Consider the following 22738-nt stretch of genomic DNA (forward strand, 5'->3'; position numbering starts at 1 on the left):
GAGTTTTTGTTAAATGATAGAGGGACTAGTCTATACAATGATTGGAATGCTTATTTTTAAATTTTGCTATCATTTGGAATGACAAAAGAAAATGAAAAAACTCTCATCTTTTAACTTTTTCACCTGAATCTATAACGATAATTTAAAAAAGATGGTTCACCTTGATTTGTATTGTAAATAATTAAAGATCGCGGAAATCGCATATTCGTATAATTTTCGTATATGAACACAAACTCGGTAGCAATGTTGTAAGGATCATCTTCACCATAAACAAATAAAAGGAAAATGCAGCTCTGGTTTGCAAAATTCTGTTTCTGTAATTTTTCTATAAAAAACGAGCCTCGTGATAGATTGGAAACAGTTGTAGATGACTAAATAGAAATCTTGTTTCGCGAATGAATATTAATCATTGATCAATAGTGTGTCATCTTCCTGCAATCAACAATATCAAGGAGATTGATGGGTAGATGCCGCGATTCTCGTCATTTTCAGCAAACATCCGGCATTTCATATGCATCGATACTATAATAAATGCGATAAAAAATCCGTGTATTAGACACTTCTGAAATATTGCTGAAATGCGAGAACACTTATTGCTTCAGAATTTAAAACAAAAACAGAATTTAAAGAATTTTATTGCAAGACAGAATTTAAAAATTGATTGAAAGATAGAAGAAACTTGATAAAATATTTCAAAGATTAATGTGTAAAACATACGTTATGCCTAAACAAAGAACAATTAAAAACAAGACCAAAATTGCTTTACTGTGTATTTCAGAAGTAGAGTTTACAAAGAGTCTACAAAAGTTTAAAAATGGCAACTGAAGAATTAGAAATTTGTACTTGTATTCTTTTATGAATTTAGTCTTGAGAATACGGAAGCGAGTACAACGAAGCGCAGTTGAATTGTATTTACGACTTTCATTTGTAATTAAAAATGACGAATGCATAAAGTGATGCCTCGATTAACGCTGTAGATACGTTCTTAAGAGACAAAGCATTAAACGAAACAGCAATTAATGAGGTCATTTCTACCGATTTTTCTACCGCGGTTTATTTCTGAATTGTGCCCATTTATCATTCGTGTCCAAGGTCACACGAAAGTGAAAGATGTTATCATTGGATTCATTTCGACCATGACACTAAAAATACAGTCCCATTTAAAAAATCATCAATGACCTTTGTATCTTGAAAAATGTTTCCTTCAAAAATTCATTGATTAATTTAAACATTCAAAGCGAATTCGCTTTTCCTGTCACATTTCCTCTTATCGAAAATAATAAGTGAAATTACCAGGTTAGATAGGACAATTTGTATATCCGTGAAGAAATCAGAAACAAAGATATAACATTTTTTTCATCCGCGACTCCGTTTTCGAGAAAATTGACTTTGAAGTTTGTTCATCTTTGTAAAGGATTTAGTTGTCGTCTATACTTCTACCGCAGTTTCCTCCGTCCGAAATAGTGTTTACAAATATTGACAATGATGGAAACATTCCCTTTTTGTTACATACCCAATAATTACTGTTTGTAAACACTATCTCAGACGGAGGCAATTGCGATAGAAAAATAGAGGACAACTAGATCCTTGATAGCTGCAGATAAAAAAATGTTGTATCAAATTTTTTTCTTATTTTTTCCCCTACTCGGTTGTACTACGAATTCTAGCCCGCCCTGTATAATATGATAAGTATAGCTAACTTCTTCTTTCTTTGTCATTTTCACTTTATGATGATTTGCTTAAAAGAAAACTAATGCATACAAAGAATTACACGAATAATCGAGAATAAATCTTCTCCATTGTATAATGTACAGTCTCGTTGGATTTTTATTCGATAGAACACTTCGACACCTACTTAATTTTACCTAAAATTGAATACAAACAGTGAGTAATGAACTCGGTACAAATCTACGGTTAATTGAATCTGATTTTCCATAGAGTTTTACGTGCTTCCAATTAGAAGTTGATCCGTCGGAAATTGTAATTTTCTGGGGATACACATAACGGGTAGTACAATACAGAGATATTCATGATTTTAATTAGAAAGGGGATCGCTTAGCCGCTCGAAAGGTAAACTGCTGGAGTACATATTCATATAATTCTGGTAAGAAATTTGAAATTCAATTGTCCGTTCATTTATATATTGGTTCAGTATAATATGTGCCCTTAAATAGACGTTGTCCTATGTGAATATTACTAAAATTATATGATAACATATTACATATGATAACGACATATTCGAATATTGTTAGCTATATCTAAATAGTTATTCATTTTTATTATACATCTGAAGTCAATAAATTATGTTTTATTCATTATGTCACACTTCTAAGAAAGACATCTTAACATAGATACAATATAAACCGAAAGAAATTAAACGCTTTACAGTAGGTTAAAACGGAGAATGAATAATCGTACATACAGTGGCCCACAAAAGAGTTTATACACCATTTGAAACATTTTTTTGAAACTGGATTAAGTATGTTGAATTTTTTTAGATGATAGGGGAACTAGTCTACCAGACAATCTATAAATTGCTTCTTTTTAATTTTGCTATTACTTGGAATGACAAAAAAAAAATAAAAACACCCTTTCTTTAACTTTTTTATCTGAGCCTATCACGAAAATTTAAAATATGCCTTTCTTAGCTTTCGGTAACTTATATGCAAGTTTTAAAAAAGTTATTGCGTTTTAAAAGATGTACAATCACTTTTGTGAGCCACTGTAGTTCGTTTGTGAGTCATTGTTAAAGATATGTTTAAATTTACGTTAATCTGAAAGTTTCAGATGTGAAATGAAACCATTCAAAAGGAACAATATGATGATATCGAAGGATCTTCTGATTAATGCTTTTTTAAAGGTCATTTCAAGGCCATCGATGTTTTTTTTTAAGTGTCATTTGTTTTGCATCCCATAGATAACCAGACCGCCATTAATAGTATCAACAACGAAAGTAATAAGAGATAGGAAAAATTACTATTAGTTGATTATCCTCTCAAATCACTAGTTTTATTCTCCGATTGATTTATACTCACGAAGACACTCCGTTTCCCTGGAATACTTCTTCAGTAGATAGTTCTGGGAGCATATTGTCCGTGAAAAGAGGTCGCTCTTATCAGTCTACAATTTCTAGGTCGGTAAGTTAGACATACTGTCCACGAAAGTCCTAACGTTGTTAGAAACGATAGCGATCGGACATTTGCTGTATTATCAATTTGGAGGTGTAATTTTCTACACTTGCACGCGAGATATTTCACATTTTAATACATGGAAGATACTACAGTATTCTTTATATCGAAACTTATAGTAACTAACAAATCTGTATATATAATATGTATAATATTACACCGTCATACATATGTATTATACAGAGTGTTCCACAATTATTTTAACAGCCGAAAATGAGGGGTAGCTGAGGTCATTTGAAATAACTTTTTCCTTCGCGAAAATGCAATTTACGACTTTGTTTATGAGTTATTAACGAAAAACACTGACCAATGAGAGGCGATGGCGCGAACCATAACGTGGTCGATCAATCGAGCGCCACGTGCTCCTACCACTGAGTTTGACAGCTGAAGGGGGATTCTGTGCTGCGTTCGAATCAATGAATAAGTCACGGAGGATGAAATTTGATATTTTTTCTACCACGTGACAGTGATAATTTTAAGAAAAACGCTGTTCATCCTTATTTCAGAATGTCTGAAGAATATTTACTAATTTTTCGGACCGTTTTAATTTTCTGGTGTGCATGACACCTCGTGTGTACCATATGAAATTTTTGAGCAAGGTGTACAGTAAAGGTTAATAAAGTACGTAAGTGATATTTTAATTTAAATAATTCCGCGTCCGAACACAATTCAACGAACTATTCGCAAAGCTAATTTAATAAATAATAATCGCGTTTAAGGATGTAAGGGATATGTTTGTTAGAGAAATATAAAGAATTTTCGCAAAGCTAATTTAATAAATAATAATCGCGTTTAAGTATGTAAGGGATATGTTTGTTAGAGAAATATAAAGAATTTTCGCAAAGCTAATTTAATAAATAATAATCGCGTTTAAGTATGTAAGGGATATGTTTGTTAGAGAAATATAAAGAATTTTCGCAAAGCTAATTTAATAAATAATAATCGCGTTTAAGTATGTAAGGGATATGTTTGTTAGAGAAATATAAAGAATTTTCGCAAAGGAAAAAGTTACTTCAAATGACCTCAGCTATCCCTCATTTTCGGCTGTTAAAATAATTGTGGAACACCCTGTGTATATCAGAATTTCTAATAGCTATTCTAAATCTCGCGAAACATTCGCGCATGATACAACATGTCATTGATAAAGAGCACACACAAAAGTACAAGAAAACATGTCCAACTTAAAATTCGTTGAAATCGACATTTCCTCGTTTATTTACGAACCCTTTAAATATTTTCAAAACAAGAACACAACTTCATAGATGTTATTTGAATTTGAAGTAGCACTCGAAGGCTACTATGCTTCACAAGACGTGCACTCACCGTGCAATTATCAAAATCAAAGCGACATTTGTAATAGATTTTTCCATATTTTCAATAATACACCTCACGCGTAACAGACGTATGGTGGTTATAATAAACGAAAGTGTGGCTGCACTGCCGGAACAGATTGATATTTGCACGAATAACGCAGCTGGGCCCTTTGATCTCGAACTGAAAATTTGAACGAAACGATTGAGTTTTCCCGTCTCCTTTCTTTTCATTCGTCGATATTGTTTCATTCAGTTTTGTTCGTTGCTCGATGATAGAAATTGTCACTCTTCAATTTTAAGTACATACAATGTTGCACCGAATTCTTGTCTTTGAACTTGTTGCTAATGAATTCTAATAAAGTCATGAATATCTGATGATGCAAAATGTATAACAACGACAATAACAGTACACTCTATTTTTACAATGAGGAATCTTTTAATTAAATAATATTAATATTAATTAATAAAATATGAAAATGAACTTATGGCGCCATATGTATATTCGGTATTCGTATCGTGGTTTAATCAAAGTTTTGATGTATATCGACAGTTCGACTTGGGTTAAAGTGATTTTTCGTGAAACATGTTCAATCCGACTTATTGTCAGCATAATAGGTTTAACGTCCAGTAGAAACATTATTGCGGAGCCTGCAGAAACTGCTCGGCATTCCGTAGTATTTCAATCGTGGACAAAGTTTTTCAGTGGAGTAGAATATTTAAAGGCAGGTCGTAGCACATTAACGATCCGCTTGAAAGTAATTTTGAGACTTCCCCTTGCAATATGCACGAGGGCCAGTCCCGTTCGCTTGCTTTGTGGATGTCGCAGTCCAGTCGTAACTTAGCGAGTCGCTTTCATGAATAAAACGAGTAAATACATCTTCTATGATAATGTGTTTTCAATGAGATAACAGCTACCCGATTTAAAGTCGATTTAAAAGCAGCATTCAATATGCGTTTTCTCTATGTACTAACGAGATCCTCGACCCACTAAACAAATTGTGAAACTACATAGATATGTAAAAGATATATGTGTAAATATATATATATATATATATATATATATATATATATATATATATGCATTACACAATTTTTGTCTGTAATCTAATTGCAGTCTAACCCCCTATAGCTTCAATATTTTACAATAATACCTGAATTCCTGCACACTTTTTGGACCGCAGCATGCTAAACAGTTAAGGATGAGGATAAAAATTGCTTTGCTCTGATTGGCTTATGATTGAAGACAAAGTTAAGACAAGACTCACTGCAGATTTGATGTGCAGTAAAATGGTGGGGGTACACGCCTTTACTTAGAGAGATTGAAAAATGTATCGTAGGTTTTACTAACTACATAAACAATCGATAAATCATTTTCATCCGATAGTACTCATTGAAGAAAACAACTTTCTTCTGAAAACTTCTTTACAGCTCCGTTTATATTATGAATAATTTTTTTTGAATCCTTATGAACAGGATAGTATGACCAGTGTTTCATGGCAAGCGGCTACAGTCGGCCGTAATAGCGAAAAGATTAATCTGTTGCTGCTTACATTGGGTGCTACCATGTTCTGTCACTATTATTGCTAAATAATACTACCTATATGTACTAAACTATTTTTACGACCATAAGGTACCACATTTTTGATGGACGAACACAAGGGTATAAGTAAAAATTATTAGTTATGCATGAAAGCATGAGATCAGTGAGTATTTTGAGATCAGGTGTTAGATTTTGCTCGTAAATATTGATAACTAGATTACGGATTTTATGCTCTTATGATAAAAATGGGTAGCTGAAATATAAAATTATGAAGATATAAGAAGAATTTAATAATATTGTTATAGTGTTTTGAATTTGTTACAATTATTAAAAGAAACAAGTTATTTTTATTTAATTGCTATTTCTTACAATGGTTTTGGAGAATTTTAATTTATTATTATCAACAGTCTATCGATAACACATGTATCGACCCATTACACTCCTCTTCTTAACCTTTTAGGCACGACGCGCCACTATAGTGGCTTCCGCGGATGTCATCTTTCAGAACGACACGCCACTATAGTGGCTTTCGCGGATGTCATCTCTCTGGACGACGCACCACTATAGTGGCTTGCTCTAGTAGCTCACTCGCACATCGTTTGAATCAAATAATCGTCTTCATATGCATTGTTTCACACTTCTTTTGTCTTCACATCGATTTACAACAGTCTACAGGGTGTCCCAAAAATGTCTCCCAATCCGGAAATGGCGGGTTCCTCGGATCATTTGAAGCAACTTCTTCCTTTACAAAAATTTTCTCCGAGGCACCGTTAACGAGTTATTAACGAAAAACAGTGACCAATGAGAGGCGAGCTCAGCTGGCGCGAGGCGGCCGAGCCAACGGCGCCAGTGGTCGAGCGGTCGAATTCCAGCTCAGCTGGCGCGAGGCGGCCGAGCCAACGGCGCCAGCGGTCGAGCGGTCGAATCCAGCTCAGCTGGCGCGAGGCGACCGAGCCAACGGCGCCAACGGTCGAGCGGTCGAATCCCACTTCCGTTGATTGGCTCGGTCGCCTCGCGCCAGCTGAGCTCGCCTCTCATTGGTCACTGTTTCTCGTTAATAACTCGTTAACGGTGCCTCGGAGAACATTTTTGTAAAAGAAAAAGTTGCTTCAAATGGCCTGAGGAACCCGCCACTTTCGGATTGCGAGACATTTTTGGGACACCCTGTATATACGGTACACAGACTCTGTACAGTACACATCAGACTTTGCCGTTCAGAGAAATAGCCTCGCGCAGAATTCAGCCGTACCTAAAACATTAAATAATAACTTATATTATATTGACCGTTTCCGATATATGTTATCAGAGATATGTAGCAGTATATGTGTAAAGATATGGAGAATTTATATTAAAAAAGAATTGGCTCGTATATTTAAAAGAACGTCGCTGTATTGTATGTATTCGTATTTCGGGTTTCATGACACGTTTTTCAATGAATGTCATTTCTCTATCTCTTCCCAAATCGTTTTGCGTTCTCTCGATTCGAAATCGTTCTTTTGTCATCATGATTGTACTTGCTCACTCAACCATGACCACATTATTATTTCCACCCGTACGAGCTGCTCATTTGCCAAATCGATTTGCTCCACAAAACAGAAAGTAGAGAAGGCTGATAAAATAGTATATGTATATTGCATTTCAAAATTCCCATTAAAATATAAAGACAAATGAGAAAAATAAAATATAAAGTACTATTACAGCCGTAATTTTAATTCAACGTTACGTAAAATGCATAAGATAGTATATGTTTGAAATAATCGTTATTGTTATCAACATTTTTGCATGGCTGAGGATGCTAATGAATGAACACCGACAAAAACAAAAACAAATGAAAAAAGAATTATAATATTTTTAAACCAGTTCTGCGTATATTTTACAATATTTTATAATGATATGTTTTGCCTACACATATAAAGATTATGGAGGAAACTGATTACAAATAAGTGCGGATATTATTACTACAAAAATAAACCAGTTCGTGACTTACGTACAATTCTGTAGTTTCGCGTACATTTTATGATGTTTTATAATGACTTGCTTTGCCTACATACACTTACTAACAAAAGTTAAGAAACAACGTAATCGTTTGATACATTTGATACAGTGATTTCTTACATGCTTTGCGTGAAAAAAGATTATTTTCACCTAAACGACAGTTAATTGTCCTGTTACTAATGTTTTCCAGACGCAGTTGATTTTTAATTTCAGAAGCAGTGACTTAGAAAGTCTTGCAATTCGACGATCTAGTTTTTCATGTTTTTCACGGTCTGCCAGTTCGTGGTGCCGTTTTAACAGTTCCATATTCATCGAATCGTTTTATAATTTTGGTGATAAGTCACTCTTTTAACAATAAAGCAGAATTAATGGAAACAATCACGAAAATATGGTCAGAAATGCCGACTGAGTTTTGTGTTCGATTAATTGAATCTATACCACGCAGATGCAACGCAGTCCTCAAATCCAAGGGTCATCCAACATCTTATTAAACTGTTATGAAAACTACAGACATTGACACATCGCTGTTTTTCATTAAAACTGATTGTATAACTTAAGCGATGTATGTTTCTTAACTTATGTCGCGCAGCTTTTGTCATATTTCTTCGATTCAATTTAATTATGGCTTTTGTACAAGTATGTTTGAGAAAAAACTCATTGATAATTGATGTATGGGATGCTATCTCATTATGCTATTTTTAGTTCCAACCTATGTATCTTAGAAGGTAGAGAATATACCGAAATGTATCAAACGATTACGTTGTTTCTTAACTTTTGTCAGTAAGTTTATATAGAGATTATGGAGGGAACGAATTACAAATAAGTGGGGACCATTTCAAAAAGTCGAAAGACCGTTGTAAACCGTGGAATAATTGTAGTAGGGCCTACAATAGAGAAGACCGGGTTGGTAACATCACCCTTTGTTTTTAGACTGTATGTGTGCGTGTACGTGTGGCCGAGTGCCAAGCTGCCTGACAATGAAGTTTGAACTCCTCGCCGGAAGTTGAACCTTCAATTTTCAACTACTAATATCTCGGAAACGAAGCATCAGCTTGTAAAATGATAGAGGATTTCTCAAGTTCTCGAGGAAATCCAGGTACGTCCTGGATTGTAACAATAGAATTTTGTAACTTTCACAATGGTGAAACATAATAATGAAACATAATAATTTGTTACTTAGGAACATGGTTTTGATTTTTTGTCAAAAATGGAACAAAACTGGAAACGTGTTCGGGCGAATAAGTCAAACGCTTTGAAAAAATACAAACAAATACTGCGTGAATTTTGTTTATCTGCGTCAGAGGATAAAATTTAATTCGACATTATTGAATAAATATCCAATCAAATAAAAATTTATCTAGATAACAATTATCCGAATCAAATTTTATTTAAATAAGCGGTTATTCGTTATTCGAATGGGAATTAATTCGTACAGGAATTCAGTCGAAAAATAATCGATTTGAATAAATGCCAATCTTTATAAGTGAATTCTTGATAGGATTTTTAATAAAGGTTTATGGATGAATAGTAATACTCAGGCAAATCCATATTTATTTTTCAGAACACCGCAGCCTTAATCTCAATAGTGTATCAAGCATAAAAATTGTTAGAGAAGTCATATAATTTTATGATGACAGAGAAAATTTGCTTATACGGAAAATTCTACGTAATAAAAATCGATGTTTCAAAGTTACCGTATTGTAGGGGAAGCTCTTCGAGAACGTAAACATCTTCGAAATCCTTCTACAGGGTGAATCACGAAAAACAAAACACTGTTTTTTTTTTATAAAAATAAAGAAAAATTCCAAAATTAAAATGAAACAGTTCAAAAGAGCCAATATGATGGGATCGACAGATTTTCTAATTGGCGGTTCTTCAAAAGTCATTTCGAGGTCGTTGATGTCTTTTTAAATAACACTTTGATGGCACTGTAAATGATGGACGAGAGGAGAAAAATTTAGTATCATTTTATTCTAATTTCTACCCTCGAGATCACTTCAACGTCATAGTGTCGTCGGTCGTTTGAACGCATCTCGGGATTAGCTAGCTACCACATAATGAGATTGAAAGTACACAATGCCCTTGTAAAACACATCGATGACCGTGGAATGACCTTGATAAACCATTAATCAGAAAATCTATTAATCAGATCATATTGATCCTTTTGATCGGTTTCATTTCACTTTTGAAACACCAATTTATACCAACAGAGAAATTCGAGTGTTCCATTTTTCGTGACTCACTCTGTACAAACGAATCGCATTATGCAAAATGAATCGATTTCTTTTGAGGATGACCTTATATTACATTAGCTCGCGCATAACACTCGTAACAATAAGAAATTTGATGGCTCATTTGATTGCTTCCAGCGAAAGAGGCAAAAGTCAATGTTCAGTTTGGTAGATATCATTTCGAAGTCGGCATAGAATCGTGTCCGCGGAGAATAGAGAACGTTTGGGTCGAGAAGGCGGTTTCACCTAACTCTTGGGAATCTGAATCCGAAACTATCTTTGGACTACTAGCAAGACAGTTTGCCTGGAACTGGATTTCTCTCTCCCTGGGGACGCTATCTATTTCGTTCGTTCTCTGCGCATCGTTTCGCTAGTTCGCCGCTGCTTACCACGTTTGCGTTTCCCCTATCCTTATTCATTCAGTGCTGGATTTAACGGCTGGTACACTACCTTTCGTTCTTATCCGACGAATTACCACTTAGTTAGTTAGTTACATGCGCGAAAGTTTAATTTCGAAAGTCGGTTATGCAGGCGGACATCGCATCGCGTCGTTTAAAAATGATCATCTATCCGTCTGCAGGGTGTGTCACAGAGTATCGAGACCGATCGTTCTCCAACGCCAAAATACACTGACGAACAAAATTATATAGTTCACTTATTTTGTTGCAGTTCATATAGTTCAAACAGTTCAAAACTGAATGGAACTTGTCGGTATTTGCAGGAACAATTAATTTATAAGTAGCTTAGGTCTTATATAGTCAAACCTAATAAATTTTTAAGATCATTTAAGTTCGATCAACATTTCTAGATGATGAGAACGTTAAGATATATTTTATATCCGCCCATTTTTTCAAAATTGAATTGTTAGGTCGTTTAATTTTAACGGCTGTTAAGATTGTGTGTGCGTAGACTTTGAAATAAATTCGAAAATGTATATAAGAGTTCTGAAATGTTTATTACGAATGACACAGAATGTCTGAACAGTTAATTATGATAATATTCAAAATTACTAATAATAATTTTAAACGATATTGTAATTGGTCATTGTTAAACAAAATAAAATCTGTATTATCCAGGAATTTTATAAAACACAATACTATATATCTAACGTTCCAAAAATAAAGACATATTGAATTATGAGACTTTGACATACATTGCAAATTTACCAGATGATATCACATCATATCCGCGGATTACCACTTATTTAAATATTCAGATTTCTGTCTGGCCATAAAATCTTTCACCACTAACTCGATGATTAAAATAACTGTTATCGAATTTATTATCTCCAGCCTATTTCTATGGAAATATCATTAACAATTTCGCAGTAACATAGATGCATTATATCCAATGGACCCGTCTTCAACAACTTGTTAAAATGTCAGTTTTCCTAATAATTGAACTAGATGCTCTTTAACATTTATGCGAGCATAAATAACGGTTTCTTAAATCATTCATTTTCTTAAACCCATCTATTTACTTTTATAAATTCAAATCCAAATTCCAAAATCTGAAACTGATAAAATCTTGCTCAAGTCGTTCGAATCAGAAGTCTCACAATACTTTCTGCTTGTCATAATTTTAACATTTTTAGAACAGAATAAATATTTCTGTTTAAATAAAACATATTCCTATTTTCAAGAAAATAAAAGTTATTTTATTATTTTGGTTTTACATGGAATACAAATTTTGGTTTTAGTATGTAGCATTTCATAACAGTTTTCGTGGAACAGAAAAGATAATATTTAATTACAAAATCATAGTTATTTTTAAAATAATTAAAAATTTGAATAGTTTCAATGGAATTTTGATTGTGATTTTATTTTGAAGAGAGAGAGAGAAAGAGAGAGAGAGAGAGAGAGAGAGAGAGAGAGAGAGTGAGAAAGAGAGAAAGAGAGAAAAAGAGAGAGAGAGAGAGATCCTTGTTAAAGGAAAATGCGAAAGGACTATGATTTCACCGCCAAATCTCAACTGCGATTATTTCTCCTTTTTCTCTCCGGTCGAAGAACTTGGCACCAAATCCCATTCGTTTTTGCTATCTATTCAATTTTCACCAAGTTGGCGAACTGGTTGCCAAGAAAACCAACGAAACGTTTTGTCTTTTCTCGAACTTCAATAGCGCAAAGTAGAAAACACGAACGAAGATGGTAAAGATCACGGAAAAATAACCTAATGGAACATTCCTCACACGAGCACAACGAAAACTGCGAAAGATATCGTCTACGAAACTGTCACCATAACGATAAAGATCATGATCAGAAATTACTGATTTTTTAATCCTAATTACTAATTTATAAAATTTAGATAATACTGGAAACTGTTGCTATTGATCACATTTTATAATTCTCTACTCGGATAATTACATATTTTTTATTCGCAAAGTACATTCATGGCGTAGCAATTTCATTGCACTGTAATTGGTTCTCGAAAAACGTTTTAATATCGCTTCTGAAGCATTTTATTCTCGAGTTTAATCGTAAACGCGATGATAATGCGAAATAATTAATTCTTATCTATTAAAACGATATTAAAAAATTTGAATTACAGAAAGTAAAATTTGGTGATTTTAAAATGTAATTTGTAGGCAGAAAATTGACAACCTCGAGCTATTAATCGATTTGATTGGCATTTGTAAATGACAAGAAATTGTCTAATTATTGATCGTTCACAATTTCGAGATTTAGGTTAATAAGAAAGATTTCTGAAAATTTTTGTAACAACAAACAATCATGTAAAAAATTCATGCTACAAAAGATAATCGACAGAAACGATTGTTTTGTAATAACAAATCGCGGTAAGAAGTTCGAAAATATTTATCGCCTAATCGAAAGTTCGATGCGGATCTTACTACGCTGAAACGAAAGGTAAAAAATTAAGTTTTCGTCAAAGTATTTTGAACATTGTACAATACAATACAATATATATAATAATATACAGAGTTACGCAATGAAGGAGTTAATGGAAGTACAAAAAGGTGGAATTAAAGAAGCGTTAAGAGTGGTTTGTAATATTCTTAACGTCAAATGTTTCGCATACACATCTTTGCTACTCCCTTTTCAGTGGTACTGCTTTTGATATCCTTATCAGTTTGGCTTTGTGTATGTCGTTGGGGATTTCGATACAACTTGAAAGACCGAGAAGTAATTTTTTTCAATATTAATTAAAATATAATCTATTTACAGTTATAATATTTAAGCGGCTTTCCTAATGTATTTTATAGATAAAACACTCATCTTTAATATCTCTATTAGCATTTTATACAAATTTTACAATACCATATTACGTTTATTAATTGTGGAAACAATTAGGTGAATTAATGTAATTAAAAAGACCAGCGAAAAATATGAATGGAAGACTATAGCAAATCAAACTTAACATGATTATAAACATGTATTTTAAATGTAGACTACACAAACATTAACAATTAACATAACAAACATTAACATTACAATACTAGTAATGTAATGGTTTTCAATTTAATTTTATTTGTTGCACTGCTTTCCTTGAATTACTTTTTAATTAACATTTAATTTTATTGAAGAATTTTAAACATATCCCATAAACTCATTTTATGAATTCAAGGAATGTAATTTTACAAAATAAGATAGCCTCTTGAAATCACATCCATATTTTAATTTACTAAATCATCAAATACATCGATACACATACGATAGAGATTTCTTAATTATCTATAATTCAGTCATGAAATTTGTTACAATAACAATATGATATTTATTGTAACATTCCTTAAGATCGTATCCATGATTCGCGCTTGTTGCATCGTTAAACATATAAGCTTTTCTATAAACTACTCTTAATAAATACTCTTAATAAATAAATTTCATTCGCTATGTATGAATGCATATACATACGTACAGGGAGGGTCATCACATATTGCCATTCATTGTCAGATGAAATTAAATGGTTTCGAAAGAGGCACTTTCTGATGATACTAGTTTTCTTGTAGGTGGGCGTGTAGAGGACATATGAAGGATATTAATATTTTTAAAAATGAAATTACATATCTTTCATTAGATCAGAATAAAAAAGTATATATATATATATATATATATATTAACCGATTTATATTAAAAAATCAATAATTTAGGAGATATGTTAATTTTAATGTTTTCAAGAAATCATAACAATCTCAAGAATGTTATGAATTCAGGGTGATAACTATTTACATTATACGCGACACTTTCTGCATCGATAACGTTTGCTATAACAACATTCAAATTAACATATCTCCTAAACTAATGATTTTTTAACACAAATACGTTCATACTTTTTTGTAAAGAATATCAAGATGCATTAATTGATGCAATAAAAAATATATAACTCCATTTAAAAAGACATTAATGCGCGTACTAATAATGATGTAAATCTACTTAGCAATATATGGTGATCCATCCTGTATATCATAAATATTCTATTAATTTGTTTACGTGTCTAGATTCTTTCCTGCCTGATCCTATATTTTATCGTCATTAGCTTATTAAATATGCTTTTTTTGGGACACATACAATTTTACTGTAATTCTGCACAAGCGATGAAAAATTAATTTCGATTAATTACAACAGGTAAATACGATGAATTACTACAGGTATGTTTTAAGATTATTCTTTCCCATTTTTATTTCTAAAGATAGTTTAATGTATAAGTTTATTGATAATAGATAATTTGTAAAATTAAAAGATCAAAAAGGATTATACAGTTCATTTCAATTTCAGTTTCTTACAATGAAATTCATTAGTGCTTTTCTTTAAACATTTTAAGAGCTATTTGATGCTTTAAATGATTCCGATAACATTTATGTTTTAATGTTGTTTAAATTTTTCTTTTGCCTAAAACAATGTTCATAAAAAGAATTTTCGTAGACTCGAAAAGTAATTTATTATAATTATAATTAAATTTATCGATATATGTGATACACGGTTTATCGACATACGATACACAATTTGCCGACATATGATTATTCAGTTTTTTTCAAGCATGCGCACTCATTGACCATAAAGTCTATTGATCTATGCTCAATTGCTCAAAAGAAGAGTACTCGTTCGATATTGTGACTTGTGTGGTACTGTAAATATTGATTATAATTCATAGAATTACTTACTCTTTTCTAATACAAGGTATAGCAAATAATTTATTATTAACTAGTATTTCCAGTAATTGAAATGACGAAGTTAAAAAACTGCATATATTTCATAATGTTTTCGGAGTACACATAACCTATAAATGTACTTCATACAAATATTACAAAAAGGAATACATTATGTTATAGATACAGTTAAATCAACTTAAAATAATGATTTAACTACTTATTCTCTACTTGAAAATTTAATTTTCATATTTTGAAATGGAATTGTAATATACATGTGTATTTTGATTTCAGATGGCAACAAGACGGCATGCCCAATTTATTGCTAGGACTGTTCTGGTTACAGATGGCAATGTTGATAAAGCTTACCGATGTCTAAATCGTATATTGACAAGTGAAAAAATCTTTGATCAATATAGGCGTACTAGATTTCATGAAATACCTTCACAAACAAGGCGGAGAGTAAATTATGAGAAATGTAGGGCTATCTATAATGAGGATATGAACAGGAAAATTAAATTTATTTTAAGAACGAACAGAAGAGATCCATATCCTGGATGTTCTTAAATCACAAATTATAGATTTTTAATTTGTTAAACATTCAAGTTCATGTAATGCTGTTATTTAAATATTTCTGCATAAAAGTATTCTGGTGTCAATATACAATTGTGTATAGTCATGCACGAATGTAAAAAAAGAATAAAATAAAATCTGATTACTTCTCATCTCTGATATTTGACAATAAACCAGAACTTACGAAAATAAATTGAAAAACTATATTCTATTATATTATCTTAAAAATATCACCTTGTTTAAGTATGACTATATCTTTATTCATATATCTTAATATTTTGTACATAAATATTAGCTATCTACTTCACCAATATTAATTTTTAACGCATACTTAAAAAGTAATTTATTTACAAGTATCCTTGAAACATATGTCCGCGTATTTCTCTGTCTTATGTATTTCTTCTTTTCTTCTTTTTTTTTCTTTGCGTTTTCTCGCTTTCAATTTCCGCAGTATTTTTCTTCTATGTTCTTCCTCACGGACCATTTTGTCTATTAAAAATCGATAATGTACACTCGTGAGTAAAATTAAGAGATAAAATAATTTTGATCGAATTACCAATGTTTGAACTGCTGTAACTTCATTAAAAAAATCGTACAGAGATGAATCTTCGTTCATTTTTACGGACAAAATTTCTACTTTTTGACCCTTGTTTATATTTTATTTCGAGATGCTATTTTACTCAGATGCAAGGCGAAAACGTAAAGGTGCTTTTATTTCGCAAAAATTCTCCAATTTCAAACGTTTGCATGGAATTTAATAAAATTTTGTCGAGTTTTTTTCTGTAATAAGATTAAAGTACCTTAACATCATTCCCTGCATCAGAGTAAAAAAATATCCCGAAATAAAATTGGAACAAAGCTCAAATAGTAGGGACTGTGTCCTTTAAAATGAGCAAAATTCTTTATTGCGCGATTTTTTTTCAACATAGTTACAACTGTTCAAACATTGGCAATTTTTCGATCGCTATTTTGATCCCTTAATTTTGTTCATGAGTGTATATATTTAGTATATAATATAATCTTTATAATAGATTAATGCAGCACACATATTGAAAATAGTATACAAATTTGTATTGCACATACCTCTCTTATTCAAATTACATTTACAGCAAGCACACTGTTGATCCTTCTGGATAGAGCTTGGAAAAGTTTCCTGTTTATTTAGAACCATTTTTCTGTCTGTTTTCCTGAATTTAAAAAGGATTTGTACATTAACAGTATGTTATGCGAATGTTGGGTAATATAATCCAAAAAACTAGTAATAACTATAATTACATCTGGAATGGAAAATGTTTGAATGTTCACTTAAATTCAAACACCGTGAGGTATTAGATCTATTCTTATGACTCGTTTATGAGGTATAAGGGTAGACTAATTACCTTATATATCCATGTAATACATTTTTTATACCATTGAAAAACATTTAGTCTGATTCAGACAGACAATTGACCCATCGTTTGTGAAATTATGTTTCTTTTGTTTAAAATATTCTTTTGAAGAGATTCACTTTTCAAGGAACTTGATAGAATATTTTTCTTAAAATAGCGTTTTAAATAAAGAGGGATTATTCCACAAAGATAAATACTGAAAATGATGCTGCAGCTATCTGACACCTTGTACATATTTAGGTTCTACCGTACCAATATTCTTCCTTTTTACGCACTTCCAATCTAGATTTTCCAAATTCTTTCCTTTCTTCTTATCTTGAAGACATTTCTGGAGGAAACTGAACCTTTTTTTCTTGGACTTATCTGTCGACTTTTTTACACCCATACAACTTAAACATTTCTTAGAAATATGCGAAGTAGTTTGATAAATTCGATTGCAGAGTGGACACTTTCTTGTGCTTCCGATATGAACGTCCGAGCAGGTACATACAGCTTCATCGTTCCATTCAATGTAATCGGTTAAAGTGTCTTTGTCTTCTTTATGCTCGACCCAACTATATTATTATGAGAAACACACAAATTAAAAGAAGTCAGGATTGATAAATAGTAGTGTATTTCAAACTTGGAAGACTTCCATTGTCACGTTACAATTTTCTTTTAGCAATAATCACCATATATTCTTATCAATTATATTATCTTTCTGTAGTTAACGTCTCAAAAATTAATTCTTAATTTGGAAAATGGCTAATGGCAAATGTAAAACACTTTTCAAATTATATTCGTGCACTCATGTTCTGAAAAGTTTCAAGGTTTTTATAGCTTTCCACAATTTTGACATATCTCATATTTTTGTTTTAAATCGAATGTATGTGCAAAGATAATTTTACCCGGAGAAACAGAGATCTAACTAAAAATATTTCGGGAAAATTGTACAAGTCTGGAAGCGATGCACTTTTATATGAAAGTTAACCTGTATATGATAATTACTTGAATCGCGTACCACGTGCCTTTAAACGGCTCCGCTTATGAAGGTAATAAGCTGCGACCAGTATTAAAATGATAAAAACTAGAACAAACACGATCGATATACAGAGTGATTGATGTTTCTGTAGGTAGCAGGTCGTCCGGTTAAATCTGTTTTCCTTCTTTTTCAGTTTATGGTTTTTGTGACTGAAATAAATTTGAAATGATAAATTTTGGTTTCTATTATTTTACTAACATATTTATAATTCCAAATCACATGTTACGTAAGTATACATACTATACTATATGTGTACTTCGTTACTTTAATTTACTTACTTTTAGTTATACTGTTAAATTGAATTCTCTTACTGTTTTGTATAATATTAATAAATCGTGTTATCTAATCGATATGCTTGAATATCGATTTGATAAAAAATTTGGTAAACATTTTAACTAAATGATTGCCCCCGCTTGAAACTAGTTTATCATTTTTACACAGAAACCTTTTTATATCATCAATAGATGTGAAATAATTAGCTGTCATATTATAACTGGAACATACTGTATATGAAATTGAAAATTCTTACGTAACAGCATGATATCCCGTTGATGCTGCGCCGTGGTTTCGTTTCTTTTGCTTCATAGAATCCTCAGAATGTTCTTTATGGGCTCTTTTCTTCTTTCCTTTCTTTCTCCTAACGGACGAATGTTTATCATTTTTCGACGCATACCTTCGCACAACTTTGTGTTCTGGAAATTCTAACACATTTGCTAAATGGTAGTCTTCTAGATCCAATAAGTTAACCGGCCTGCGATTTTCTTTTATATACTTTACGATGTCCGGGTATCCTAACAACTTTCGTGTCAACTCCATTGTTGAACGCTCCTTAGATATTTTTCCCTCTACAAATAAAAACAACTTTTTATTCTGTTTACATGTATGCTTTGAATTTTAAAATGATATCATATTTCAATATGTACGGAGAGGCTAAAACTACATTTGAATATTTTAATTTTCAAATTTTTGAAAAATTGTCAATATTTAGAGCCTTTTAATTTTGCAAAAACGAATGGTGCAATAATGAATCTAAGTTTTTTCATGCTGCAGCGAGCGAGAAACTCAAGACACATTTTTTCAGAAATTTTACAAATTGCAGCGTCTTTAAAAAATATTGAGAAATTGTTATTTTCTTAAACTTTTTGATGTTTAATTTCTTACCATTTTTTGATGTTTCTATTGAGTTTTGAATAAAAGGCATACTATCGATTATACAATAATATAAAATAGTTTAATATAATATAAATTAGAATAGCTTAGGTACTGGCAATTTATGCGCATTTTAAAATATCATTAATATATGAATAAAGTAATTGTGAAATAGTAATAATCTTTACTTGGATAATGCTTGGTCCATTGTGTGAGATCAAGAAAGTACACGCTCGATATTGTCGATGAACAATTTAAATCTTCACTTAATACTTTATAATTTGTCCTGTCATGTTCTATTTTCTCTGGAATTATTTCGTATGTAGCTTTTATCAACTGAAAACATTCACATAACGCTGATAACAGAGATTTAAATGAAAGCACATATCAATTAATAAGAAAAATTAAAGAAAAATTGTTCGCTTACCCGTATATTATCAATAACATAATTAATTAATGTGTTTTAAAACACATTAAAAATACATAGGTAACTTTAGAAAGCTCACCTTGTTTTCTGCAAAAACAATAATCAAAATATAAAGCGTATATACAAATGTCATTCTGGGATGAACATGTTTAAAATTTATTAGAAATCCTTAAATGAGTCACATTTCGCCTTTGACAGAGAGTTCTATAACTGACAGTTGTTTCGATTAAATCGATTGTCGTGTGATGGCTCTCGTGATTCCACATTTATATTTAATTAATTATTAAATAAATGCACAGGCATATGTAAATTCGTACATTACGGTTTAACCTTATTGTGTGAAAGCAGACATTTTGCTATATTTTGTTAGAAATATATTAGATTAAAAGAAAAAGAATAAAAACAGGATTGCAATTAATATTGAAATCTGCCATCATGAACCGTACCAACTAGCAATCATTTTAATGATTGAAATGTATAACAAATTGCTTAGTACTCGAGTTTGAGGATACATTCGCGTAAATGCGAGATCAAAGTAAGTTCGTAAATAATGTTACCTGTGCTGCACGAGAGATGATCATTTTGGAATGTATGTTTTAGAACAGTTTCTGTCGCTTATGTTTCCTGACTATTGTCAATGAAATAAAATAACCTCGTCCCGATTTTAATATTTTTAACCATTATCTGTACCAAGTACGTAAAATATTATATTATTAGTAACATTTTAATTTTCGATGTCTGAACTTTTTCTTCCGCATACATATCGATTACTCGTGTACCTAATCAATTATATTAATAGTACAGAATTCATTGCAACACTTTCGCTGCAGAAAAATGTAGAAAGGGTTTCATAATTTCTGAAACTCTCGATGCGCTTAAAGAACATTTTCAAACATGTTCTTTTCTTACTTCCATTATACTTTGCTACTTCCATTCTGCAGGTACGTTCATCTTTTGTATTTCTATAGAAGAGAATTTTCTCTGATATAACGATATCACAGTTTTCTTTAGAATTTATTACTTATTTTGTTTAATTTGCAAAGATTATTACTGAAATCGATGTACCGGAACTCCAACTATTAGCATCGAACTTAAAGCCAGAAGAATGTGTGAAACTTGTCTCCTTGGATTCTCCGTGTAAGTAAACATTGCCGGATATGCTATAATACAGTATACAGTAAGCACTCGATAAACACCCGCCAGATAGGTACTCATTTAAATTATATATATAAATATATAATATAAATTATATATATATATATATATATATATATATATATATATATTCCGTTCTTCGTTATTAAATTGTTTTAATATCATATTAGTTAATACAATAATAGCAATCATCTGTGAATAAAAATTAATCATTTTTAATAGATCCACATCGAGGAATGTAAATTTAATAAAAAATACAAGATTCGATAAAAATTTATGTTCTCTCTATTTAAGTATATCGCTATTTCATGCTACTTCTATTTTCTCCGAGTTACATTTTACAAACTATAATTCGCGATACGACTTCTTAGATCCATTGTCAGACGAAGAAGTACAAAAGCTAGCACGAGAACAGAGCTGTTTCCGAATACTAGTGAAATGGATTTGTCAATTAAGGACAGTTACAAAGAACACATGCCCAATTGTAAACGACCTACTTGAACGAATCGGAAGAAGAGATTTAGCTGCGTGCCTTACCGAACTCAAGATGAAAACTTCGAAATCGCCGAAAGTGGTTCGTGACGTTCAGTTAGCCGACGACTCGGAGTAAGACTTCCTTGCACTAATTGAACATTATTAGTAATGATGTCGTCGGATTAGCAACAGTCCTAGACCAAACTGGACACCTGAAATGTTCTTTTCCAATATTTCTTTCTTCTCAGAGATTACGAAGGATCTGCAACAATTGCAGTGCCAGTCGTTACTACAAAAGCGGAGGACATTAAAGCTGACAATCAAACCACAAATAAAACGTTAACTAAAGTCAGTGGTAATAAACCATCTTGCCAATGCTTCAATTTTTCAGGAATTGTCTGTACATCGATTAACTTTGTTTCAATAAGCCTTAGGACAAAAAACCTTGAAGATTTCGCTACGGACTGCCGGGCTCGTTGTAGCATCCACTATACTTCTCACTTGTTGTTGCACTTTATTTATAAGAAACAGATTAGCAAATCTGTGCAGCAGAATATTTAGAAGAAAAAAGAAAAAGAAAGGGTGAATAACATATTAAATTATTTATCATGACTACGAGTCATTACGATCGCATTACGAGTGTTGAAGATATATATATATATATATAACCATGACTTCTATAGGCAATCTATTTATAGCATTACGGGTGTTGTTGTTACACAAAATATACTTTTCGATTAGGAAATTGATAGCAACGGTAGAGGACGACGATGACGTATCTAGAAGCTATTTTATAAGAAAATCGCGAGTGAAGAAGAAAAAATCGCCATCGTACGAGTTAATAAATACAGGCACACAGAATGCCATGCTCATTACACCTGCAGAAACAGAACCAGAACCATCACCAACGAATTGTTACAGATGTTACAAGAAGAAGAGAAAGAAAAGCACGAGAAGACCACACAGATGAAACTTGTAAATTGACATTGTAAATCCTTTTAATGTTCTGCGATCTTTAGTTATTATCTTAAACAATACTCCTGTCTTTTAATTGTAATCTGCACTAATTTCGAATAAATAACTTCATTTTCAGTAGTGTACCGATGGATGAAAAAGTAATTCTGAAAGAAACTTTCAGAAAAGGTTAAAAAAATGTTTAAATTGTTCTGCCACATGTAAA

General features: G+C 31.8%; 3 protein-coding genes and 1 long non-coding RNA gene across 7 annotated transcripts; 3 read left to right on the forward strand and 1 right to left on the reverse strand.

Annotated features, from left to right (window-relative positions):
* Positions 1 to 12835: 12835 nt before the first annotated feature.
* LOC117223743 (uncharacterized) lies at positions 12836 to 14878 on the forward strand. Of its 2 annotated transcripts, XR_004491003.2 has the most exons (4): positions 12840 to 13131; positions 13205 to 13267; positions 13328 to 13407; positions 14724 to 14876. It is a non-coding gene; the product is annotated as an uncharacterized LOC117223743 (long non-coding RNA). The 2 variants fall into 2 exon arrangements; XR_013033698.1 differs by having other exon boundaries at positions 12836 to 13131; positions 13205 to 13407; positions 14724 to 14878.
* A 365-nt stretch (positions 14879 to 15243) lies between these two features.
* mRpS21 (mitochondrial ribosomal protein S21) lies at positions 15244 to 16096 on the forward strand. Of its 2 annotated transcripts, none has more exons than XM_033476218.2 (2): positions 15244 to 15402; positions 15666 to 16096. In XM_033476218.2, the coding sequence occupies exon 2, from the start codon at positions 15666 to 15668 to the stop codon at positions 15936 to 15938; it is 273 nt and encodes a 90-aa protein (XP_033332109.2). In that variant the 5' UTR covers positions 15244 to 15402; the 3' UTR covers positions 15939 to 16096. The 2 variants fall into 2 exon arrangements, with proteins under 2 accessions (XP_033332109.2, XP_076379093.1); XM_076522978.1 differs by having other exon boundaries at positions 15272 to 15347.
* An 83-nt stretch (positions 16097 to 16179) lies between these two features.
* Positions 16180 to 20046, reverse strand: LOC117223770 (uncharacterized). Of its 2 annotated transcripts, XM_076522977.1 has the most exons (7): positions 19930 to 20046; positions 19691 to 19838; positions 18883 to 19198; positions 18320 to 18502; positions 17608 to 17886; positions 17028 to 17131; positions 16180 to 16433 (listed from the first exon to the last, which is right to left on the reverse strand). In XM_076522977.1, the coding sequence occupies exons 3-7, from the start codon at positions 19167 to 19169 to the stop codon at positions 16288 to 16290; spliced, it is 999 nt and encodes a 332-aa protein (XP_076379092.1). In that variant the 5' UTR covers positions 19170 to 19198; positions 19691 to 19838; positions 19930 to 20046; the 3' UTR covers positions 16180 to 16287. The 2 variants fall into 2 exon arrangements, 1 of the variants encoding a protein (XP_076379092.1); XR_013033699.1 differs by lacking the exons at positions 16180 to 16433; positions 19930 to 20046 and having other exon boundaries at positions 17220 to 17886; positions 19691 to 19821.
* Positions 20047 to 20366: 320 nt separating this feature from the next.
* On the forward strand, positions 20367 to 22650 carry LOC117223771 (uncharacterized). The gene is made up of 8 exons (XM_033476266.2): positions 20367 to 20464; positions 20530 to 20622; positions 20729 to 20870; positions 20973 to 21066; positions 21456 to 21690; positions 21807 to 21913; positions 21987 to 22140; positions 22300 to 22650. The coding sequence occupies exons 3-8, from the start codon at positions 20799 to 20801 to the stop codon at positions 22526 to 22528; spliced, it is 891 nt and encodes a 296-aa protein (XP_033332157.1). The 5' UTR covers positions 20367 to 20464; positions 20530 to 20622; positions 20729 to 20798; the 3' UTR covers positions 22529 to 22650.
* Positions 22651 to 22738: the final 88 nt, after the last annotated feature.

The sequence above is a fragment of the Megalopta genalis genome, chromosome 6 (assembly GCF_051020955.1).
Source record: "Megalopta genalis isolate 19385.01 chromosome 6, iyMegGena1_principal, whole genome shotgun sequence".
NCBI lineage: Eukaryota > Metazoa > Arthropoda > Insecta > Hymenoptera > Halictidae > Megalopta > Megalopta genalis.